A 21314-nucleotide genomic window follows, 5' to 3' on the forward strand; every position below is an offset into this window, starting at 1 on the left:
AAAGAATATAATTGGATTAAACATGTTTGAGCGCTCAACCCTCCCCTAACATGGGACAGTTTTGTAAAAGCATAAAATAAGAACAAACTGTTAAAAAATTATTTGCAAAGGGGCTAGGTTCATCTGAGCAACTCCGGTTTAAGATGGGGTTCCTGTTGCACAGTCTTCTAGTTTTTAATATAAATAAGATGTGGTATGAGTGCCAATGAGACAACTCTCCATCCAAGTCACAATGTACAAAAAGTTAACAATATTGATTTGTGGCTCCTGAAGAGTTTTGTTATCCCAAAGGATATCTGCATACTTTAATGATTGATTGGTGATTGTTTTACGCTGCACCAACGCAAAGGGCTATATCGCAGCGATGCATACTCTAACGCGGGTCGTATAAAAAGATAAATATATACCAGAACTTATCTAGACACATGATACGCCAACATTCTTAATATGTTAAGTCTTCCACACGCTAGTTTAAATTTGATTAATCTGATTTCTCTATTAACAGTTACTCTGGAGGTTTAGACCAAGTTACTTCTTTCACTGGATTGTCTGGAACTAAAATAAACCGGATAGTTTCCAAATATTCTCAACGTAAATAAAAGCGATCAAATTTTAGATAAATTAAATTGTAAAATACAGCATTTTGACCAGTTATGTATGTATACCTCATCAAATATACCAGGCTTACAATTTTGGTACGCCAAACACGCGTATATATCTGTGATTAGCATATCTGCACATGGTCCAATTCGTCAATAACAACGAGAAGTGGTGTATCATCGACGAAACTTTTCATATACAACAACTTATACCTTCTATTTTATTATTTATATACTAGTACATCAAGAACAAAAATGACATAAAATAGATTTTATGTAGCAACATTTCAGAATCGCCGGCAAATGAATTATATTGTTTACTGTTAATACGATATTCAAGAGTGTGCGTTTCCTATCATGAATTCTTTGCAATCTAATTAAAATATAGAACTCGGATTTCAAACGAAATCCGAGTTCTATATTTTAATTAGATTAGAATTCTTTGATAAAGGATTGCTGCTTACAAGAAAGCTATTGAATAACAGGTTCCTCGAGGTGAAGTTGAAGTCATCTCATTGAAAGATTTTAAGAGCATTACCTTGTGCAATTCCAAAATATAAGTATCGATAGGATGTAGAACCACCGATAAGTCTTAATAATTGTTAAACAAGTCAATTAATACTTGGCTATTGAATACAAAATCAGTTTTAATACCGATCAAGACTATATTCAGAGATCTAGATTACTACAGTGTTAGATTGATAACCTTACGAATAAGTATATTGTATGCACCAGTAAGCTTATATGAATCGTATTAAAAATAAGTATATTGTATGCACCAGTAAGCTTATATGAATCGTATTACGAATAAGTATATTGTATGCACCAGTAAGCTTATATGAATCGTATTAAAAATAAGTATATTGTATGCACCAGTAAGCTTATATGAATCGTATTACGAATAAGTATATTGTATGCACCAGTAAGCTTATATGAATCGTATTACGAATAAGTATATTGTATGCACCAGTAAGCTTATATGAATCGTATTTTCCTTTAATGGCTCTACAACCCATATTGCCAAAATAAAAAGGATGTGATATTCCGTTTGTATTATTAAGATCATTACTCGATACAGCCAAACTACCAAACCAAATCTTTCTTTTAATTTAGTAAAGGTTTTAGTTAAGTAATTTGTAGTAGCGAAATCCCTGTCTTTGTTAATCAGTAACCATTGATTCATAAATTACGTTCATAGAAGTCTAAAACGTTTCTATAGGACATAGAGACCGAGTTGGGAAATATAAATACCATAAAAATGGATACCACCGTCCAAAAAAATGAAAGTTACATTGCGAACGAAAACCCGTCTTTTCTTTTGTAAATTGCAGTAAGGAGTTTCAGCGTGAAACTGCAATTGAATAAACCAATTATTGAGGTCTTTATTAAATTTTTAAAAGTCAGTCCCCTAGGTATATATTCGCGAGAAAATTTAAAAAAAAATCTAATTATTTAAACCAGGATAATGATAAATTTCATCATACTGTAGTGTTGTATTTTCTTGCAATTTATTTGACAATATATTTATTTTTATTACCACAGATAAGGGTCAATTCAGTAAACCCAACTGTCATAATGACAGACATAATGAAAGGACACGAGCATACAGTAGCAAGTTTACTGGAAAGAACACCAATGGGAAGGTTTGCTGGTAAGTATACGGTGACCTATAGTTGTTAATTTCTGTGTCATTTGGTCTCTTGTGGAGAGTTGTCTCATTGGCAATCATACCACATCTTCTTTTTTATATAGACCGAATACCTCATGGTAAGGTTTGCTGGTAAGTAGACTAGACCGAATACCTCATGGAAAAATTTGTTGGTAAGTAAACTATACGAAATACCAATTGGAATGTGTGCTGCGGATAATTATGGACAATCAACACATGGAAAGGTTTGCTGGTAAGTGTACTAGACAAAATATCTATGGGAGGGTTTGCTGGTAAGTGTACTAGACAGAATACCTATGAGAAGGTTTGTTGGTGAGTCAACTAGACAGAATACCCATGGAAAGGTTTGCTGGTAAGTTAACTATACGAAATACCAATTGGAATGTGTGCTGCGGATAATTATGGACAATCAACACATGGAAAGGTTTGCTGGTAAGTGTACTAGACAAAATATCTATGGGAGGGTTTGCTGGTAAGTGTACTAGACAGAATACATATGAGAAGGTTTGCTGGTAAGTCAACTAGACAGAATACCCATGGAAAGGTTTGCTGGTAAGTGAACTATACGAAATACCAATTGGAATGTGTGCTGCGGATAATTATGGACAATCAACACATGGAAAGGTTTGCTGGTAAGTGTACTTGACAAAATATCTATGGGAGGGTTTGCTGGTAAGTGTACTAGACAGAATACCTATAAGAAGGTTTGCTGGTAAGTCAACTAGACAGAATACCCATGGAAAGGTTTGCTGGTAGGTTTACTAGACAAATTACCCATTGGAAGGTTTGATGGTAAGTTTACTAGTCAAATTACCCATTGGAAGGTTTGGTGGTAAGTTTACCAGACAGAATACCTTATTAGAATGTTTGCTGGTAGGTAGACTAGACAGAATACCTCAGGGGAAGGTTTGCTGGTAAGTAGACTCATAGGAAGGTTTGCTGGTAAGTAGACTAGACAGAATACTTCATGGGAAGGTTTGTTAGTAAGTAGACTAGACATAATACCTCAGGGGAAGGTTTTCTGGTAGGCAGACTAGACAGGATACCTCATGGGAAGGTTTGCTGGTAAGAAGACTAGACATAATACCACATGGAAAGGTTGGCTGGTAAGTAGACTAGACAGAATACCTCATAGGAAGATTCGCTGGTTAGTAGACTAGACAGAATACTTCATTGGAAGGTTTGCTGGTAAGTAGACTAGACGAAGGTTTGCTGGTAAGTAGACTAGACGGAATACCTCATGGGAAGGTTTGCTGGTAAGTATTCTACAAATTTGAAGGCCGTACGGTGACCTATAATTGTTAATTTCTGTGTCATTTGGTCTGTTGTGGAGAGTTGTTTCATTGGCAATCATACAACATCTTCTTATTTTTATAATACCACATGGGAAGGTTTGCTGGTAAGTAGACTAGACAGAATACCTCATGGGAAGGTTTGTTAGTAAGTAGACTAGACAGAATACCTTATGGGAAGGTTTGTTAGTAAGTAGACTAGACAGGATACCTCATGGGAAGGTTTGCTAGTAAGTATACGGACAGAATACCTCATGGGAAGGTTTGCTGGTAAGTAGACTAGACAGAATATCTCATGGGAAGGTTTGTTAGTAAGTAGACTAGACAGAAAACCTTATGGAAAGGTTTGTTGGTAAGTAGACTAGACAGGATACCTCATGGGAAGGTTTGCTAGTGAGTATACGGACAGAATACCTCATGGGAAAGTTTGCTGGTAAGTAGACTAGGCAGAATACCTCATGGGAAGGTTTGCTGGTAGGTAGACTAGACAGGATACCTCATGGGAAGGTTTGCTAGACATAATACCTCATGGGAAGGTTTGTTAGTAAGGAGACTAGACATAATACCTCATGAGAAGGTTTGTTAGTAAGTAGACTAGACATTATACCATATGGGAAGGTTTGCTGGTAAGTAGACTAGGCACTCATACCACATCTTCTTATATCTATAGACAGAATACCTCATGGGTAGGTTTGCTGGTAAGTAGACTAGACAGAATACCTCGTGGGAAGGGTTGTTAGTAAGTATACGTTTTTTAGCTACACCCGATGGAATCGCATGAGGATCGAGACTGGTTACGTATCCTGCTATACATGCATCACCCGCCCTGTGAATCCACACTCAGTCAAAATGTCACAATCGGAAATCGGATACAATTGGTATAATTACAGATCAGACAACTTTACTGGTATATAGAGATCTAAGATTGTGAAAACATGACGCCAGTGAGTTGAGACACCAACATATTGTATCGGTCCACCAATTCGTAAAACTTATGTGGAAGGAAATTTTACCAATTTGTTTTCCTTTCTTTGCTATTTTCTGAAATCTCCAATAAAAAAAGGAAAAACAGTAAGTTGCAAAATGGATCAAATAGATATGATCTATTCATACCCGGAATATCACTTGACTCCTAATAGAAGTTATTATCCTAACATCGCATTTGTTTACAATTTTCCGGATGATAATTAAAGTGTCGCTTGGCCAAATCTTTTGAATTTTTTATTCAATGTCATAGACAATAAAATATAGATCAACTTTGATTTTGATAGGTTTTAATTTACTGTTCAAGAGTTATAGCACTTGGTAAACTTCAAAATTGGTGTATCTTTATTATCATTTAAGAACCACTTGAACACGTCGATTTGAAATTTTAACACAATTTCCATTCTCTAATCTATATCATGTTTAATTGCGATGGTTGTCACATTTTTCGTTCAAGAGTAATGGCCCTTACTCACGATGAATTATAGTTGTTGTCCTTAAAGTCCCCTCAGTTTTGCTTTTTATCTTGCTTTGATGATTTATGAGAATTGAACATCGGTAAACTACTGTTGCCTCTATTTTACCCATTAAATGTGTTGTGGGAAATTATCTTGAAAACTATTTAACTTAGAGAAACTGTAAAAAGCACACATGGTTGGCAGGGTTAGATCTTCAATAAGTCAGCATAACCGAAACTTTAAATTAACTCCTTACTGGAGTGTTTGCCCTTATGTAATTATTTTTATTCTTGTTGCGGTTTAAGACCATCTTTGCTAGATGACTTGCTTATTTGTGTGGTTCAGCTCGCGACTTTTAGACATAATACCACATTTAATTTAATAATATTTCCTGATAATGAAGCTTCACAAATACCCCACACATTTTTTTTTCTTTTTTATGCATGAAATAAAATAGTCTGGAATTAAAATTATAAAAATAGGTATCATTAAGCTAATATTCTTATTGCAGAAATAAAAGATGTAGTGAACGCCGTAGTATTCTTACTGAGTGACCAGAGTTGCATGATAAGTGGCGAATGTCTTCGTGTCGATGGAGGATTAGGAGTATACTGAACCCAGGTTATTCGTCCTGTGTTGACTTAAAAGAACTATGAATAAAGATATAACTTTCAGTTTTACTTATGGTGTTTGTTCTGTATTGAAAGGGAGTGATTATTGTTCGAAAAAAAATTGCCTTGAATCTAAGGGTAAAAGATGTGTAACTGAGAAAGTCAAAAATTAATTCAATTTTAATGTTGTGTTAAGCGGTAAAGTTAAATGAGAATTTGTTAAATCGAATTTGAGTTTTCGTACGAAGTGTTGACGGACGGACTCCTATAGCCATGTTTCCCCATGCCAATTTTCCCGGGAGGGGGGGGGCCGGATCGATCTTATTTTCCCCCGGAAAAATTGGCATGATCCCACATTCACCCCTCAGCGTGCTGGGGAGGTGAAGTCAGTTGGAAAATAGTTATCCATGATCACATCCATTCTCCTCTGTGAACCCTTGGTATGTGTTACGCGACTTTCTGTGAAAAAATGAGATGTGGTATGATTGCCAATGAGACAACTATCCACCAGAGTAAAAATAAAGTGGTGGTGAGCAATTTTAGGCAACCGTAAGGCCTTCAACAACGAGAAAAACCCATACTGCATAGTCGGCTATAAAAGGCCCCCGCAAACCTCTCTATTGTTGATCAAATTTGATGACATCTTAGAAATATATTAAGGTCTACTTGTTTAACTGTGTTTGCTTTTGAATTAATCATGACACTCATTGTCCTTTTTTTTTAATCTTTGATTGATTCTTTCAGTATTTGTTGGAATAGTTCTGTATGCATTCAAGCTCCACATTCATAAATGGTATACAGCAAAAATCTCAGCACCCTTTAGTGTAAAGTCTCCTGTAGACTTATAGGTCCATAATTCTGTTTCATTCAAGTGCAAAGTCCTTTCAAGATTTTTGCACCAATACATAATGTAATTTCGATGTAACATGTACTGTCGGAAGCAATGATGAAATTATATGAACATCTTGTGTTCTTCTGCTATCCCTTTCATTTATAAAGTTCCAGAGATATGAATCAATTGTTTTGACAGGTTTGCTTATAATTGGTATTAAAGATCAATCATATCTTAAGAAAATTCGGAAAATATATGCAATAAGGAAATTCATACTGTGGGGGAAATATGGGCATGGGGTAAAAGTGGCTATATGTATACGTATTGTCAACGTTCCGCGGGGGAAGAATGGCAATGATCCAAAATTTCCCCGGGGAGAAAACAAGATCAATGGGGAACAAGAGGCTGTCAGAGTGACAGCAAACCGGATTTTTCCTGCAGAGGTCGAACCCTGAACAGTTGAGCAAGTATGGACACAACATGTAAGCTTAAAACAGCTCTGAATTTGGATTGTAATTGAATATTTGACACAGCATAGGTTTGTGACACAAACTGAATGTGGTCAAAGAACTGAAAAATTTGAAATATTATTATGGTCCAATATCCAAAATCTAAGTACATTGTTAGAATCAGCATATCAAAGAACCCCAAGAATTCAATTTTTGATGAAATCAAACAAAAGTTTAATTTAGGACCTTTTGGACCTCAATGTGGACTAATTTGATAAAGGAGCCCAAAATCCAAATCTCTAAATACATGGTTAGATTCAGCATTTCAAAGAACCCCTTAAATTCTTTTTTTTGTTGAAATCAAACAAAGTTGAATTTTGGACCCTGAGTTGGACCAACTTGAAAACTAGGCCCAAAAATCCAAAATTTAAATACAGGTTTTGATTCAGCATTTGAAAGAACCCTATATATATTCAATTAATAATGAAATGAAAAACAGTTTAATTTTGGACCCCGATTTGGACCAACTTGAAAACTGGGCCCAAAATCAAAAATAAATCTGTCACTCCAATTATAATTTTGTTAGTTGATAATTACCACGTTTGTTATCTTGATAAAAGGTGGAAATTATTGCATGAATAAATTAATAGTAAATACATTGTCCTAATCCAAATACATGTACAAATGTGTATATTTAGTTAATTGTAAAAATCTATTATACAAAGTGTGTGTAGTTTTATAGGAAGAATAAAAATAGATTATTATCTAATGAAAATGATATTTGCAAATCTGGATCCCCAAACAGAATCAAGTAAAAAATATTTACAAATCTGGACCCCCAAACAGGATCAAGTAAAAATTAAACATTAACACACTCAACAAAAAGATATACCACATAACAACTGTGACATCTATCTACCTTCCAAACACACAACTTTAAAAAAAAAAGTTATGAAGAAATTTTTGACAACTCCTGACTAAAATCAATTGAACAGATACAATCATTGATAGACTATCTATCCATATAAAATTGAGAATGGAAATGGGGAATGTGTCAAAGAGACAACAACCCGACCATAGAACAGACAACAGCAGAAGGTCACCAACAGGTCTTCAATGCAGCGAGAAATTCCCGCACCCGGAGGCGTCCTTCAGCTGGCCCCTAAACAAATATATATACTAGTTCAGTGATAATGAACGCCATACTAAACTCCAAATTGTACACAAGAAACTAAAATTAAAAATAATACAAGACTAACAAAGGCTAGAGGCTCCTGACTTGGGACAGGCGCAAAAATGCGGCGGGGTTAAACATGTTTATGAGATCTCAACCCTCCCCCTATACCTCTAGCCAATGTAGAAAAGTAAACGCATAACAATACGCACATTAAAATTCAGTTCAAGAGAAGTCCGAGTCTGATGTCAGAAGATATACTTATTAATTACACCATTTTTGTTCAAAGAAATAACTCAAAATAATCAAAGCGCGAAAGCGCTGTAAAGGCAGTTAATTACAGGTTGTGTGTATTTTTAGTCCAGTTATATCATTATCTTGCATAGTACATTGTACTTATCAGAGGTGGCTTTCAGTATTTAAGATTTAGAGTTCTCTAATGATATTGAACAAGTTTTATGAATGTCATATTCTGAGCACTATATGAAGGCGATTGTTCTCACTTGTTTATGAACTAGAGCATTATGTCCAGTTTGTACCTTTTTTATCTATGTTTATAGTCAAATACTGTTTAAAATAGTTTGGCATTTTCTTTTAAGTAATAAGTAAATGTTATCAACTGTATTTTATTCAACTTTGCAAATGTGGTTTGTTACTGGTAAGTACAATGTATGGATGATAGTTGTTTCATTGGCAATCATAACACATCTCCTTATTTATATAATGATCTATATTCAACGACCTCAGGTACAAAAAAAATGTATGTAACTAAACTATGATGGGAAACCTTTGACTTCTTTCTTTAATATAAACTTTTGATTTGGTACCATAGAACTATGTAGAATAAATGTACATTGCAACATGTCAACTCTTTCAATGACAATACTTTTTTTAGAAACTATAACTCCAAGCAAAATTATATTTCCAAGTATAAAGTAATTTATGAATGAAACAAGAGTGCACAAGCTGAAATGTCTCGCCTTCTTTACTAATCATTGATATTATGTTGATAGTCCTAAATATAAAGCTTTAATACAACTGTCACATAAACTTAACATTAACCAAGTAAACTAAACATTGACCAATGAACCAAGAAAATGAGGTCAAGGTCAGATGAACCATGCTAGGCAGACATGTACAGCTAACAATTCTTCCAAACAACAAATATAGTTGACCTATTGCTTATAGTTTAAGAAAAACAGACCAAAACACAAAAACTTTAAACTGAGCAATGAACCTTGAAAATGAGGTCAAGGTAAAAAAAAACCTGCGTGACTGACATATAGATCATAAAATATTTCCATACACCAAATATAGTAGACCTATTGCATACAGTATAAGTAAACAGACCAAAACACAAAAACTTAACTATAACCACTGAACCATGAAAATGAGGTCAAGATCAGATGACACCTGCCAGTTGGACATGTACACCTTACAGTCCTTCCATACACCGAATATACTAGACCTATTGCTTATAGTATCTGAGATATGGACTTGACCACCAAAACTTAACCTTGTTCACTGATCCATGAAATGAGGTCGAGGTCAAGTGAAAACTGTCTGACGGGCATGAGGACCTTGCAAGGTATGCACACTTTTTTTTCAAGTAGTCACTGAACCATGAAAATGAGGTCAAGGACATTGGACATGTGACTGACGGAAACTTCGTAACATGAGGCATCCATATACAAAGTATGAAGCATCCAGACCTTCCACCTTCTAAAATATAAAGCTTTTAAGAAGTTAGCTAACGCCGCCGCCGGATCACTATCCCTATGTCGAGCTTTCTGCGACAAAAGTCGCAGGCTCGACAAAAAGGAGTTCTTAATTAAGTAATAAACTGATTCGCTGAGCGCAGCTGGATACACCCACAGAGGTCCAACCCTGAACAGTTGGGGCAAAAATGGACACAATATTCAAGCTTGATACAGGTCTGAATTTGGATTGTAATTAAATATTTGACATATTATAGTTTCTGAATAAATGTAGTCAAAGAACTTGAAATCGGTTATATGAATTGAATTTATATTCAATTAAAGATTTCTTGCTGTTGTGCAATACACTGTGCTGTTGCGCAATACTTAATAAATCTGTTGCCAGACTATAAACAAATAAAGTTCAATTTCTTCTCAATGTCATATTTGAAATTTATGAAAATCAATAGGGAGATTACATCAATAGCTATAAATAATTCACCAAAGTTTCATGCGAACTGCTTAAAGCATTTTTGAGTTGTTGTCCAAAAACTGGAAAATCCCCCCCTTTTTAATGAATAAAACCCCATAACTCAGGAATGTAAAATCTAAAATTTATAAAATTCTAAAGGGAGCTTACGGATTGATAATTTAGTCTTAGATGCAAGATTTTTTTATCAGTTGTTTGTGGCTTTGAACTAGCTGTCAGTAAATGCGAGTACTCTCAGATCTGTACTTAGTGTCTTTTTGTTGTTTGGATGTACAACTACCCGTCCACTTGTATTTGTATTTATCCATCTGATGAGTTAAGCCTCTTTCAACTGATTTTTATAGTTCGCTCTTATATTGTACTGTTACACCACTGTCCCAGGTTAGGGGGTGGGTTGGGATCCCGTGAACATGTTTAACCCCGCCACATTCTGTATGTACATGTATGTGCCTGTCCCAAGTCAGGAGCCTGTAATTCAGTGGTTGTCGTTTGTTTATGTGTTGCATATTTGTTATTCGTTCATTTTTTGTACATAAATTAGGCCGTTAGTTTTCTTGTTTGAATTGTTTTACATTGTCATTTCGGGGCCTTTTATAGCTCACTGTGCGGTATGTGCTTTGCTCATTGTTGAAGGCCGTACTGAGACCTATAGCTGTTAATTTCTGTGTCATTTGGTCTCTTGTGGAGAGTTGTCTCATTGGCAATCATACCACATCTTCTTGTTTATATTTACATCAACAGATATAAACAATTCACCAAAGTCAAGGTGAGACAACAAAACTTAGTTGTAAGATCTCTGAAATTTTTTACACGGTACAAGTTTTTCTAATTGTTGCAGATTGTATGGTGACAGTAACACCTGTAACTGCTTAACCCATTTCTTATGCACTTTGGTTCGATAAACTCACTGAATATCATACCACATCTCCTTATTTTTATATGCATTACAATTTACATGTGCATGTAATTGTAAATAATATTTATATATATATATCAGAACAAACTTCATTGCGTCACTTTTATTTATGCATCCTTTGGCACAATACAAGTTCTAAAATTACACAACATAAAACAACTAAATGTTATTTCAGATGAAAGTTTTGTTTCAGTTCCATTCATAGGATTTATTAGAATTTTGTATGTTTTGCAAAGTCCAATAATTAGCTCTATGTGCACGTGTTAATTGGAGACTTTTATATCCCGTATAAGAGTTTTGGAACTAATTCTGTTTCTTTTTTTGAAAAAAGTGAGCAAACAAATCTTGCACATTTAAACCTTTGTCTGCCATCACACTGTCACCTGGATCACATAATTGAACTATTCTACATCTTTCAACTATTTCACAGTCACTGGTACAACCAACATATGCATTAGAGACATAGTTGACTAAACCACCAGGTGTCGAACATACAAGTATTTTCAGTGTTTCTGTTTTTATATGATGAAAAGGTTGCCTGAGCTCTAGGAGCTTTAGGTTTTATCACGGGATATTCTGTGCTGTCAATAATAATCCAAGTTGTAGGAAACTTTAATTCTAAGTTGGATGGCGAAAAATACCTGACTAAACCACTAAATGGCCAAGTGTTATCCTCACGCCACTGTTTAGACATAAAAACAATCCATGTTTACACAATATTCTTAACACTAGTTTCAATCTAGAATCTAGACAGTTCAAAGTTGGTTGTATAATGCATCAATTTCATCAAAGTCATAAAAAAACTGATTTTCAAATGACACCCTATCAATTTGAAAATATATGTATCTCAAACAATGTGCTGTTGGACCAAGTGTGGTCAAAACAAATAAAAATTTAGTATACAACTCTAAACCGGTATAAAAATGCATGGCTGTGTCACGTGTCTTCATTTCAAAATTCTCTGCTGAAAATATAGGCATTGATGGTGTTTGCGTAATTCCATCTGTGAAGCTCAACATTAGCTCGGCAGTTGGTGGTGGACAGTCATAAATCCTGTCTGCAGAATGAATTACTTCTTCAGGAAAACCAACTTTACAATCAAAACTTTCCTCTAGATTTCTACTACAATATTCATCAAGTTTAGTTCTTTTGTTTTCACAGGAAACTGCCCTGATTTTTCTTTTTGCGGACGATTCAGTCTCTTGCTTGGTCCAGGAAAATAGGCTGGGATTGGCAGTAGACTTAAGTCTCTGTATGGTGGGTTTGTGCCCTGAAAAAGGTTATAAAACATTTGTTTTTTGATAATTAAATGAACTTCCATTAGCAATGCATACTTTGTACAGAAGCAAGTTAACTCGTACCATTGTAAACTCGTACCAACGTAAACTCGTACCACTGGGAAGTCGTACCAATCAGAACTCGTACCACTGCAAACTCGTACCATTAAAAATATATTCAAAAATACGAAAGTTTTATGATTTTTTTTTTGTAAACTAAATAAAAAAAGTTGAATTACTTGAATTTTATACTAGATTTTAATGAAAACTTAGACAAAAATATGAATGTAATTTCTTAATTACCATTCTCATAAATATATTAAATTCCTTTGATTGTGTGATTATTGGTTGATTATTAACTAATCAACTTGGTTTTTTTTATCTTTAACTAATCAACTTGTATAATCATATAAGCATGGTCATACATATTCTGCTGAAATGTGCTGAATATTGTATAAAAATAAATTTCATACTTTCTAACTGTTGGTCATAAACAATTTTAAACCTTTAAAACACAATCAATAAATTCTTTCATTAAATAAAATTCCTTTTAGAAACAATAGAAAAATACCCAAATCTATTCAATGTTACTGATTTGGAATGATTAAAAATTAAATCAAATAGTTGTCAGTAAAAGTTTAAAAAAGAGTCTATTCAAGGGAGACAACAAAGCCAATCTGCCACGGTTTTCTCTATCCAATAAACAAGGAAAATTAGCTACAAATTGGTTATTTTAATTTCAAATTATATACATTTTACAGACTTAAGAGGTATTGAGTGAAATTAAAGTATATATTCATCATTAAACACCATTTGAATGCATTTAAATAAGTTGGTACGAGTTTACAATGGTATGAATTTACCGTGGTACGAGTTAGCAGTGGTACGAGTTTGCATAGGAACGAGTTTTTGTTTAGTGGTACGAGTTGACATTGGAACGAGTTACAATGGTACGAGATAACTATAATTCCTTTGTACTCGTAACCTGGCAAAATATTAACTAGATTTATTCATTACAATCTGGATAAAACTATGTTAGCCTGATTCAATGTACATCAAAATGTATGTTATGTAAATCCAAAGGACAAACAACGAGAGACGTATGCAACAAACATACATTGTTTGTACCTAAATAACTATAATATAGATGAGAGCATGTCATTGTTTTGTTCCTGTTAACATTGTCATTGATATTTTTCAAGAAAGTCTATGAGGCAAAGCTTATGCATTCCTGTCATTACTACATAAGCATAATTACTGCTAAAATAATTCTCAGTATGATATACCTCTTGTAAGAAATCATTATAATTGTAGCAAGCACCAAAAAATCTCAAACAGATCACATTGAATCGTAATCCAAAAAATTATGACGTCTTGAATTAACCACCCCCTTTTATTCTAAAACGATAATTGCGGTTGTAAACTGACTTTGGTTTATTCGCATGGCGATTACATTTATAACTATATATTTTAAAAAGAAAATAGAGTTTTACCATGAACAGTTTCCTGCACGTAGTCTTTTTCAGTAAAATGTGCCTTGCAAACAACAGCTGATTGAGATGGACTCCACGATTTCATCGTGTTCTCGTCCAATCTGCGTATGGGCCATGGCGTTGATCCAACTTTTCCTTCTTTTTGAGTCATTTGGAAATGCATGTCCTCCTCTTAAATGACATCCAGGTACACAACAACAAGTACTTGGCATCGTTAATTAAAAATGCAACTGTAATAGTTGCACAGTGCAGAAACCGGAAGTTGAAGTACAGGATCGGCTACCACGGCGCCACCTATTCAGGAACGATAATTTGCTACTTTATATAACTGCGAAATAACAATAACGTTAGACGGGTTCGCGTGCATAAACAGAAATGCGCTTTAAATTGTATAATATAATTCATGTTCAGTCGACCTTTAATTATTATATCAACGACTGAAATGATTTATAAACATCTAGATTGCAGATAACACTCGAAATTAACCCGTCCTCTTTCCACAAGGAATTCAAATAATTCTAGTTTGTCAATCGGTTGACTGCTTATAATGTAAAATACAAATATATCAAAAGGTTTTAAAACTAACAAAACACAATGATCGTTTCTCTATTTCCCAATGTAAATGAAATGAGACAAAAAACATTTTATACCACAATAAGAAGAGGAGAGAATCAACATTTTCCGGATCTACTTGGAGCTAAATGACCCCCCACGTAGATAAGTTGGATATCGCGGAAAGAAATATTAACACGGCAACTAGAAAGGCATTAAAGCACTGCCTTTAAAAACAAGAGACCAAATGACATAGAAATTACTTAAATAAATCATACATGTATAATAGGAATCAATTTTGCTACTGAAAGGTCTACAACTCAACAACGAGAACAGCTAAAATCGTGAAAATTAAACTTGACCTTCATTTAGTCACAGGAAACAACATATCTAAATTTAAAAATATTTCGTCAAAGCGTTTTCATGTTAATGAACGGACACTGTTTGGCAGCCGCCCGCCCGCCTGCCCGCCCGCCGTACATCCCCAAATCAATAACCGATTTTTCTTTCGAAAATCCGGTTAAAAATTGCTTTATAACTACGGACGGACATTGGTATACCATAATTCGTCGAGTCTGCGACGGGCGTATAAAAAATGATAATTATTTTCAAAATTTTGTTTCAGATATTATCTCATCATAATAAGCTTCTGCTAAAGTTTAATAATATTTCATAAAGGTTAGATAAGCATTTATTGGTTTTATGTTTCAAAAATGGTCGCATATATCCGTCTTTATTTTAGTAAACTAAGAAGACGCTGTTAAACTCATGACTTCCATGACTTATCAGATCCAAGGGGAAAAATATAACCGACAACAACCAACGACAACCACTGAATAACAGGGTTCTGACTTGGGACAGACACATATATAATGTGGCGGGTTAAACTTACTGAACAGCTAGACATCATGACTCAAAATAATCACTTGACCTGAACAGCATGTCGTCACTGGCCTTGTAAGTTCTTTCTTTTTGAACGTTTAGCATGACCTGTTTTATCTATATCACGAATTATTGTCTTATCATATACCAATCCATCCGTGGCAATCTCAAATCTGCTGAAGATTCTTCATTTTTAGCTAAAGTGTTCTAATGTATTATCTTCAACCTCTAAGTCTAAATTTTGTTCAATCTAATTAAAATATAGACCTCTGATTTCGTTATACTTACATATGTACGAGCAGGCGAGTTAATATAGGTCTGAATTTTAATCAGATTGAATTTTGTTAATTTATAACATGAAATATTAACAATTGCTCTCACCGACAAAGCATGAACTATCACCAATAGGATGGTGAGACTGAAATCTGAGACAGAGAACATATATCGGATTTATTTCCATCCATATGTACTGACAATTCTGGTGGAGGATTGGGTGATATTTTTAAATAATTTAATTTTGGATGCAACACATCTTCTGATTGACTGAAAGTGTTTTGCCTATCAGCTCATAGACATAATTTTGACATTTTGTCATGTGACCGTGATGTCATCAACGTTTTTTTCATCATTTACTCCTTAAAAATGGAATATAGAATTAAATTATAAGGAATGACTAATATTTTGTCTGTCTATTCGAAATAACCCCAAAAATGTGGTGCACAATGTTAAATTAACGTACACATTTTTGATGTTATTTCTTCATAGACAGAAATAAAATGCTTCGCCGAGCGCAGCCTGATACGATCGCTGAGGTCGAACCCTGAACAGTTGGGGCAAGTTTGGACACAATATTCAAGCTTGATACTGTCTGAATTTGGATTGTGATCAAATTTTTATCATAATATAGGTTTCTGACACAAAATAAATGTGGTCAAAGATCTTAATAAAATGCTCCGCTGGGCGCAGCTTGATACGACCGCAGAGGTCCAACCCTGAACAGTTGGGGCAAGTATGGACACAACATTCAAGCTTGATACAGCACTGAATTTGGATTGTGATTAAATATTTGACACATCATAGGTTTCTGACACAGAATGAATGTGGTCTAAGAACTTAATTTTTTTTAATTTACCTATTCAAACCATATCATTATTATTTGCTTTTATATATAAATCAGAAATAACCAATTTAAAATGGAAAATTTTAAAGAAAAAAAAGGGAAAAAAAATCCCCCCCAAATTTTTTGAACCCCCTTATGATTCATCACCCCCAAACTCAATCCCAGCCTTCCCTTTGTGGTATGGTACCTTGCAGTACAATTTCAGAGAGATCCATACACTTGAACACAGTAATTGTCTGGAAACTAGAAAAATGCTTGTTTTTTTGGCCCCTTTTTGGCCTCAAATTCCTACATATTTAGGGCAATTACCCCCAAACTCAAACCCAGCTTTCCCTTTGTGATATGGAACCTTGTGGTATAATTTCATAAAGATCCATACACTTACACACAAGTTATTGTCCTGAAACTAGAAAAATGCTTGTTTTTTGCCCCTTTTTGGTCCCTAATTCCTATAATTTTGAGGCAATTACCCCCAACATCTATCCCAGCCTTCCCTTTGTGGTATGGTACCTTGCAGTACAATTTTAGAGAGATCCATACACTTGAACACAAGTTATTGTCTGGAAACTAGAAAAATGCTTATTTTTGGTCCCTTTTTGGCCTCTTATTCCTAAACGTTTTGGGCAATTACCCCCAAACTCAATTCCAGCCTTCCCTTTGAGGTATGGTACCTTGCAGTTCAAATTCAGAGAGATCCATAAACTTGAACACAAGTTATTCTCTGGAAACTAGAAAAATGCTTATTTTTGGCCCCTTATTCCTAAACGTTTTTGGCAATTACCCCTTAACTCAATTCCAGCTTTCCCTTTGTGGTATGGAACCTTGTAGTACAATTTCAGAAAGATCCATACACTAACACACAAGTTATTGTCATGAAACTAGAAAAATTCTTGTTTTTTTTGCCCCTAATTCCTAAAATTTTTAGAATTTGCCCCAAAATTAATCCCAGCATTCCCTTTGTGATATGGAACCTTGTGGTACAATGTCAGAGAGATCCATACACTAACACACAAGTTATGTCTGGAAGTTACAAAAATGCTTATTTTGGCCCCTAATTCCTTAACTGTTGGTACCATAACCTCCAAAATCAATCCCAACCTTCCTTTTGTGGTATTGAACCTTGTGGTAAAATTTCATAGAGATCCATTCACTTAAACTAAAGTTAGAGTGCGAAAACCAATGTGTCTTCGGACGACGACGACGACGACGACGACGCCAACGTCATACCAATATACGACCATAAATTTTTTTTGCAGTCGTATAAAAATTTGAAATGGGACATTTCATTGGTCTGATATCCAAAATCTAACAACATGGTTAGATTCAGCATATAATAAACTGTTTCGCTGAGCGCAGCTAGATACGCCCGCAGAGGTCCAACCCTGAACAGTTGGGGCAAAAGTGGACACAATATTCAAGCTTGATTCAGGTCTGAATTTGGATTGTAATTAAATATTTGACATATTATAGGTTTCTGAATAAATGTAGTCGAAGAACTTGAAATTTGTTATATGAATTGAATTTATATTCAATTAAAGATTTCTTGCTGTTGTGCAATACTTAGTAAATCTGTTGTCAGACTATAAACAAATAAAGTTCAATTAATTCTCAATGTCATTATTAGAAATTTATGAAAACTAGAGGCTCTCAAGAGCCTGTGTCGCTCACCTGATTCTACTTTGGTTTTGGAAATCATGTAAAAATAGATTAAAATCATAACAGATACCCTAATAATGAGTGAGGCCAAATTTGGTTTAATATTGGTCCTGCAATTTAATAAAAAATCCTGGTGGCCATCTTGAACAGTAAATCGGCAACAAAGTAGCAACACTTAATCAGCACCTCATAAGAAACATTATGCCATGTTTTGGTTTCATTCCATTCAGTGCACCTCTAGAAGAAGCATTTGTATGTATTTCCCATAGGGTCTTGTGTTAAAGGAAGTCACCCCATTTACGGCCATCATGGATGAAGGATCCGCTACAAAGTAACAACACTTGGTCAGCACCTCATAAGGAACATTCATGCCATGTTTGGTTTCATTCCATTCAGTGGTTCTCTAAAAGAAGACGTTTGTATGTATTTCCCATAGGGGCCCATGTTAAACTAAGTCCCCGGCAGGCGGCCATCTTGGATTATGGATTGGCTTCAAAGTAACAACACTTGGTCAGCACCTCATAAGGAACATTCATACCATGTTTGGTTTCATTCCATTCAGTGGTTCTCTAAAAGAAGACATTTGTATGTATTTCCCATAGGGTCCCATGTTAAACTAAGTCCCCCGCTGGCGGCCATATTGGATTATGGATCGGCTTCAAAGTAACAACACTCGGTCAGCACCTCATAAGGAACATTCATACCATGTTTGGTTTCATTCCATACAGTGGTTCTCTAAAAGAAGACATTTGTATGTATTTCCCATAGGGTCCTATGTTAAACTAAGTCCCCCGCTGGCGGCCATCTTGGATTATGGATCGGCTTCAAAGTAACAACACTCGGTCAGCACCTCATAAGAAACATTCATGCCATGTTTGGTTTCATTCCATTCAGTGGTTCTCTAAAAGAAGACATTTGTATGTATTTCCCATAGGGTCCTATGTTAAACTAAGTCCCCGCTGGCGGCCATCTTGGATGATGGATCCGCTACAAAGTAACAACACTTGGTCAGCACCTCATAAGGAACATTCATGCCATGTTTGGTTTCATTCCATTCAGTGGTTCTCTAGAAGAAGTTCAAAATGTATAAAGTTAACGCCGACGACGGACGACGCCGGACGACGGACGCCAAGTGATGAGAAAAGCTCACTTGGCCCTTCGGGCCAGGTGAGCTAATAAAAAGGGAGCTTACATCAATAGATATAAACAATTCACCAAAGTTTCATGAGAATTGGTGACAACATTTTTGAGTATGTCCGAAAACTGGAAAATCCCCCCTTTTTTTAATGAATAAAACCCCACAACTCAGAAATGTAAAATGTAAAATTTATAAAATTCTAAAGGGAGCTTACATCAATACAAACAAACAATTCACCAAAGTTTCATAAGAATTGCTGAAAGCATTTTTGAGTTTTTGTCCGAAAACTGGAAAATTCCCCCTTTTTTATGAATAAAACCCTGTAACTCGGAAACGTAACATCTAAAACTTATAAAAATAGAAAGGGAGCTCATGTCAATAGATATAAACAATTCACCACAATTTCTTGCAAGTTGGTGAAAGCATTCTTGACTTATTGTCTGAAAACTGGAAAATCCCCCTTTTTTTAATAAATAAAACCCCATAACTCGGAAACGTAAAATCTAAATTTTATAAAAAACGAAAGGGAGCTCACGTCAATAGATATAAACAATTCACCAAAGTTTTATGCAAATTGGTTAAAGCATTTTTGAGTTAATGTCCGACATGTTGACGACGGACGGACAGACGGACAACGGTATACCATAATACGTCCCGTAAACGGGCGTATAAAAAAACACCAAAAATTTAATTTTGGTTGAAATCAAACAAAGTTTAATGTTGGACCCTTCAAACCTTAATATGAACCTATTTGAAAACAATTGCGCAATACTGTGCTATTGCGCAATGATGTGCTGTTGCACAATACTTAGTTAATCTGTTATATATAATAATTTACACACCCTGACACCCTGTTTGGTGTGTATCTCCTGCCATATCAGTATTTTTTGCTTTTAAATATAAATCAGAAATAATTAATGTAAAAATTTGAAATTTTGGGGGGAAAAAAACCAAAATATTATGAAAAAAAAATCCCCTCAAAAAATGTTTTCGAAAAAATTCGAAAATTTTGAAAAATCTTGAAAAAAAAGTATCCCCCCCCCCAAAAAAAAATTGAAAAAGTTATTGTCTGGAAACTAGAAAAGTGCTTGTTTTTGGCCCCTTTTTGGTCCCTTCTTCCTGAACGTTTGGGGCAATTAACACAAAACTCAATCCAGCCTTCCCTTTGTGATATGGAACCTTGTGGTACAATTTCAGAGAGATCCATACACTTACACACAAGTTATTGTCCGGAAACTACAATAAAATGCTCCGCTGGGCGCAGCTTGATACGACCGCAGAGGTCCAACCCTGAACAGTTGCGGCAAGTATGGACACAACATTCAAGCTTGATACAGCACTGAATTTGGATTGTGATTAAATATTTGACACAGCATAGGTTTCTGACACAGAATGAATGTGGTCTAAGAACTTAAAAAATTTTAATTAACCTATTCATATCATATCATTATTATTTGCTTTTATATATAAATCAGAAATAACCAATTTAAAATGGAAAATTTTAAAGAAAAAAAAAGGAAAAAAAAATCCCTCCCCAAAATTTTTTGAACCCCCTTATGGTTCATCACCCCCAAACTCAATCCCAGCCTTCCCTTTGTGGTATGGTACCATGCAGTTCAATTTCAGAGAGATCCATACACTTGAACACAAGTTATTGTCTGGAAACTAGAAAAATGCTTGTTTTTAGGCCCCTTTTTTGGCCCCAAATTCCTAAACGTTTAGGGCAATTACCCCCAAACTCAAACCCAAGCTTTCCCTTTGTGATATGGAACCTTGTAGTACAATTTCATAAAGATCCATACACTTGAACACAAGTTATTGTCCTGAAACTAGAAAAGTGCTTGTTTTTTGCACCTTTTTGGCCCCTCATTCCTAAAATTTTGAGGCAATTTCCCCCAACATCTATCCCAGCCTTCCCTTTGTGGTATGGTACCTTGCAGTACAATTTCAGAGAGATCCATACACTTGAACACAAGTTATTGTCTGGAAACTAGAAAAATGCTTATTTTTGGCCCCTTATTCCTA

The 21314-nt window shown here is 34.9% G+C and overlaps 2 protein-coding genes across 11 annotated transcripts in view; one reads left to right on the plus strand and one right to left on the minus strand.

The window, feature by feature from the left end:
- LOC127708788 (carbonyl reductase [NADPH] 2-like) overlaps nucleotides 1-5682 on the plus strand; it is a 107061-nt gene extending 101379 nt beyond the window's left edge. For 8 of the 10 annotated variants that reach the window (XM_052213916.1, XM_052213910.1, XM_052213913.1 and 5 more), the window contains exons 6-7: nucleotides 2142-2250; nucleotides 5514-5682. In XM_052213916.1, the coding sequence (XP_052069876.1) occupies nucleotides 2142-2250; nucleotides 5514-5617 (213 nt within the window). In that variant the 3' untranslated portion in view covers nucleotides 5618-5682. The remainder of the gene's footprint in view (nucleotides 1-2141; nucleotides 2251-5513) is intronic. The other 2 variants (XM_052213917.1, XM_052213919.1) reach the window with 2 other exon arrangements.
- A 5577-nt stretch (nucleotides 5683-11259) lies between these two features.
- LOC127708789 (uncharacterized) lies at nucleotides 11260-14508 on the minus strand. The gene is made up of 2 exons (XM_052213920.1): nucleotides 13942-14508; nucleotides 11260-12441 (listed from the first exon to the last, which is right to left on the minus strand). The coding sequence occupies exons 1-2, from the start codon at nucleotides 14102-14104 to the stop codon at nucleotides 11927-11929; spliced, it is 678 nt and encodes a 225-aa protein (XP_052069880.1). The 5' UTR covers nucleotides 14105-14508; the 3' UTR covers nucleotides 11260-11926.
- Between the last annotated feature and the right edge of the window lie 6806 nt (nucleotides 14509-21314).

The sequence above is a fragment of the Mytilus californianus genome, unplaced genomic scaffold, assembly GCF_021869535.1.
Source record: "Mytilus californianus isolate M0D057914Y unplaced genomic scaffold, xbMytCali1.0.p SCAF_7, whole genome shotgun sequence".
Lineage (NCBI taxonomy): Eukaryota > Metazoa > Mollusca > Bivalvia > Mytilida > Mytilidae > Mytilus > Mytilus californianus.

Bases quoted from the DNA above. Each gene is read 5' to 3' on its own strand.
- LOC127708789 (XM_052213920.1), bottom strand. From the start codon at position 14,104: ATGCATTTCCAAATGACTCAAAAAGAAGGAAAAGTTGGATCAACGCCA. The intron at 12,442-13,941 runs GTAAAACTCTAT...AACCTTTTTCAG, and splicing joins CGTGCAGGAAACTGTTCATG to GGCACAAACCCACCATACAG.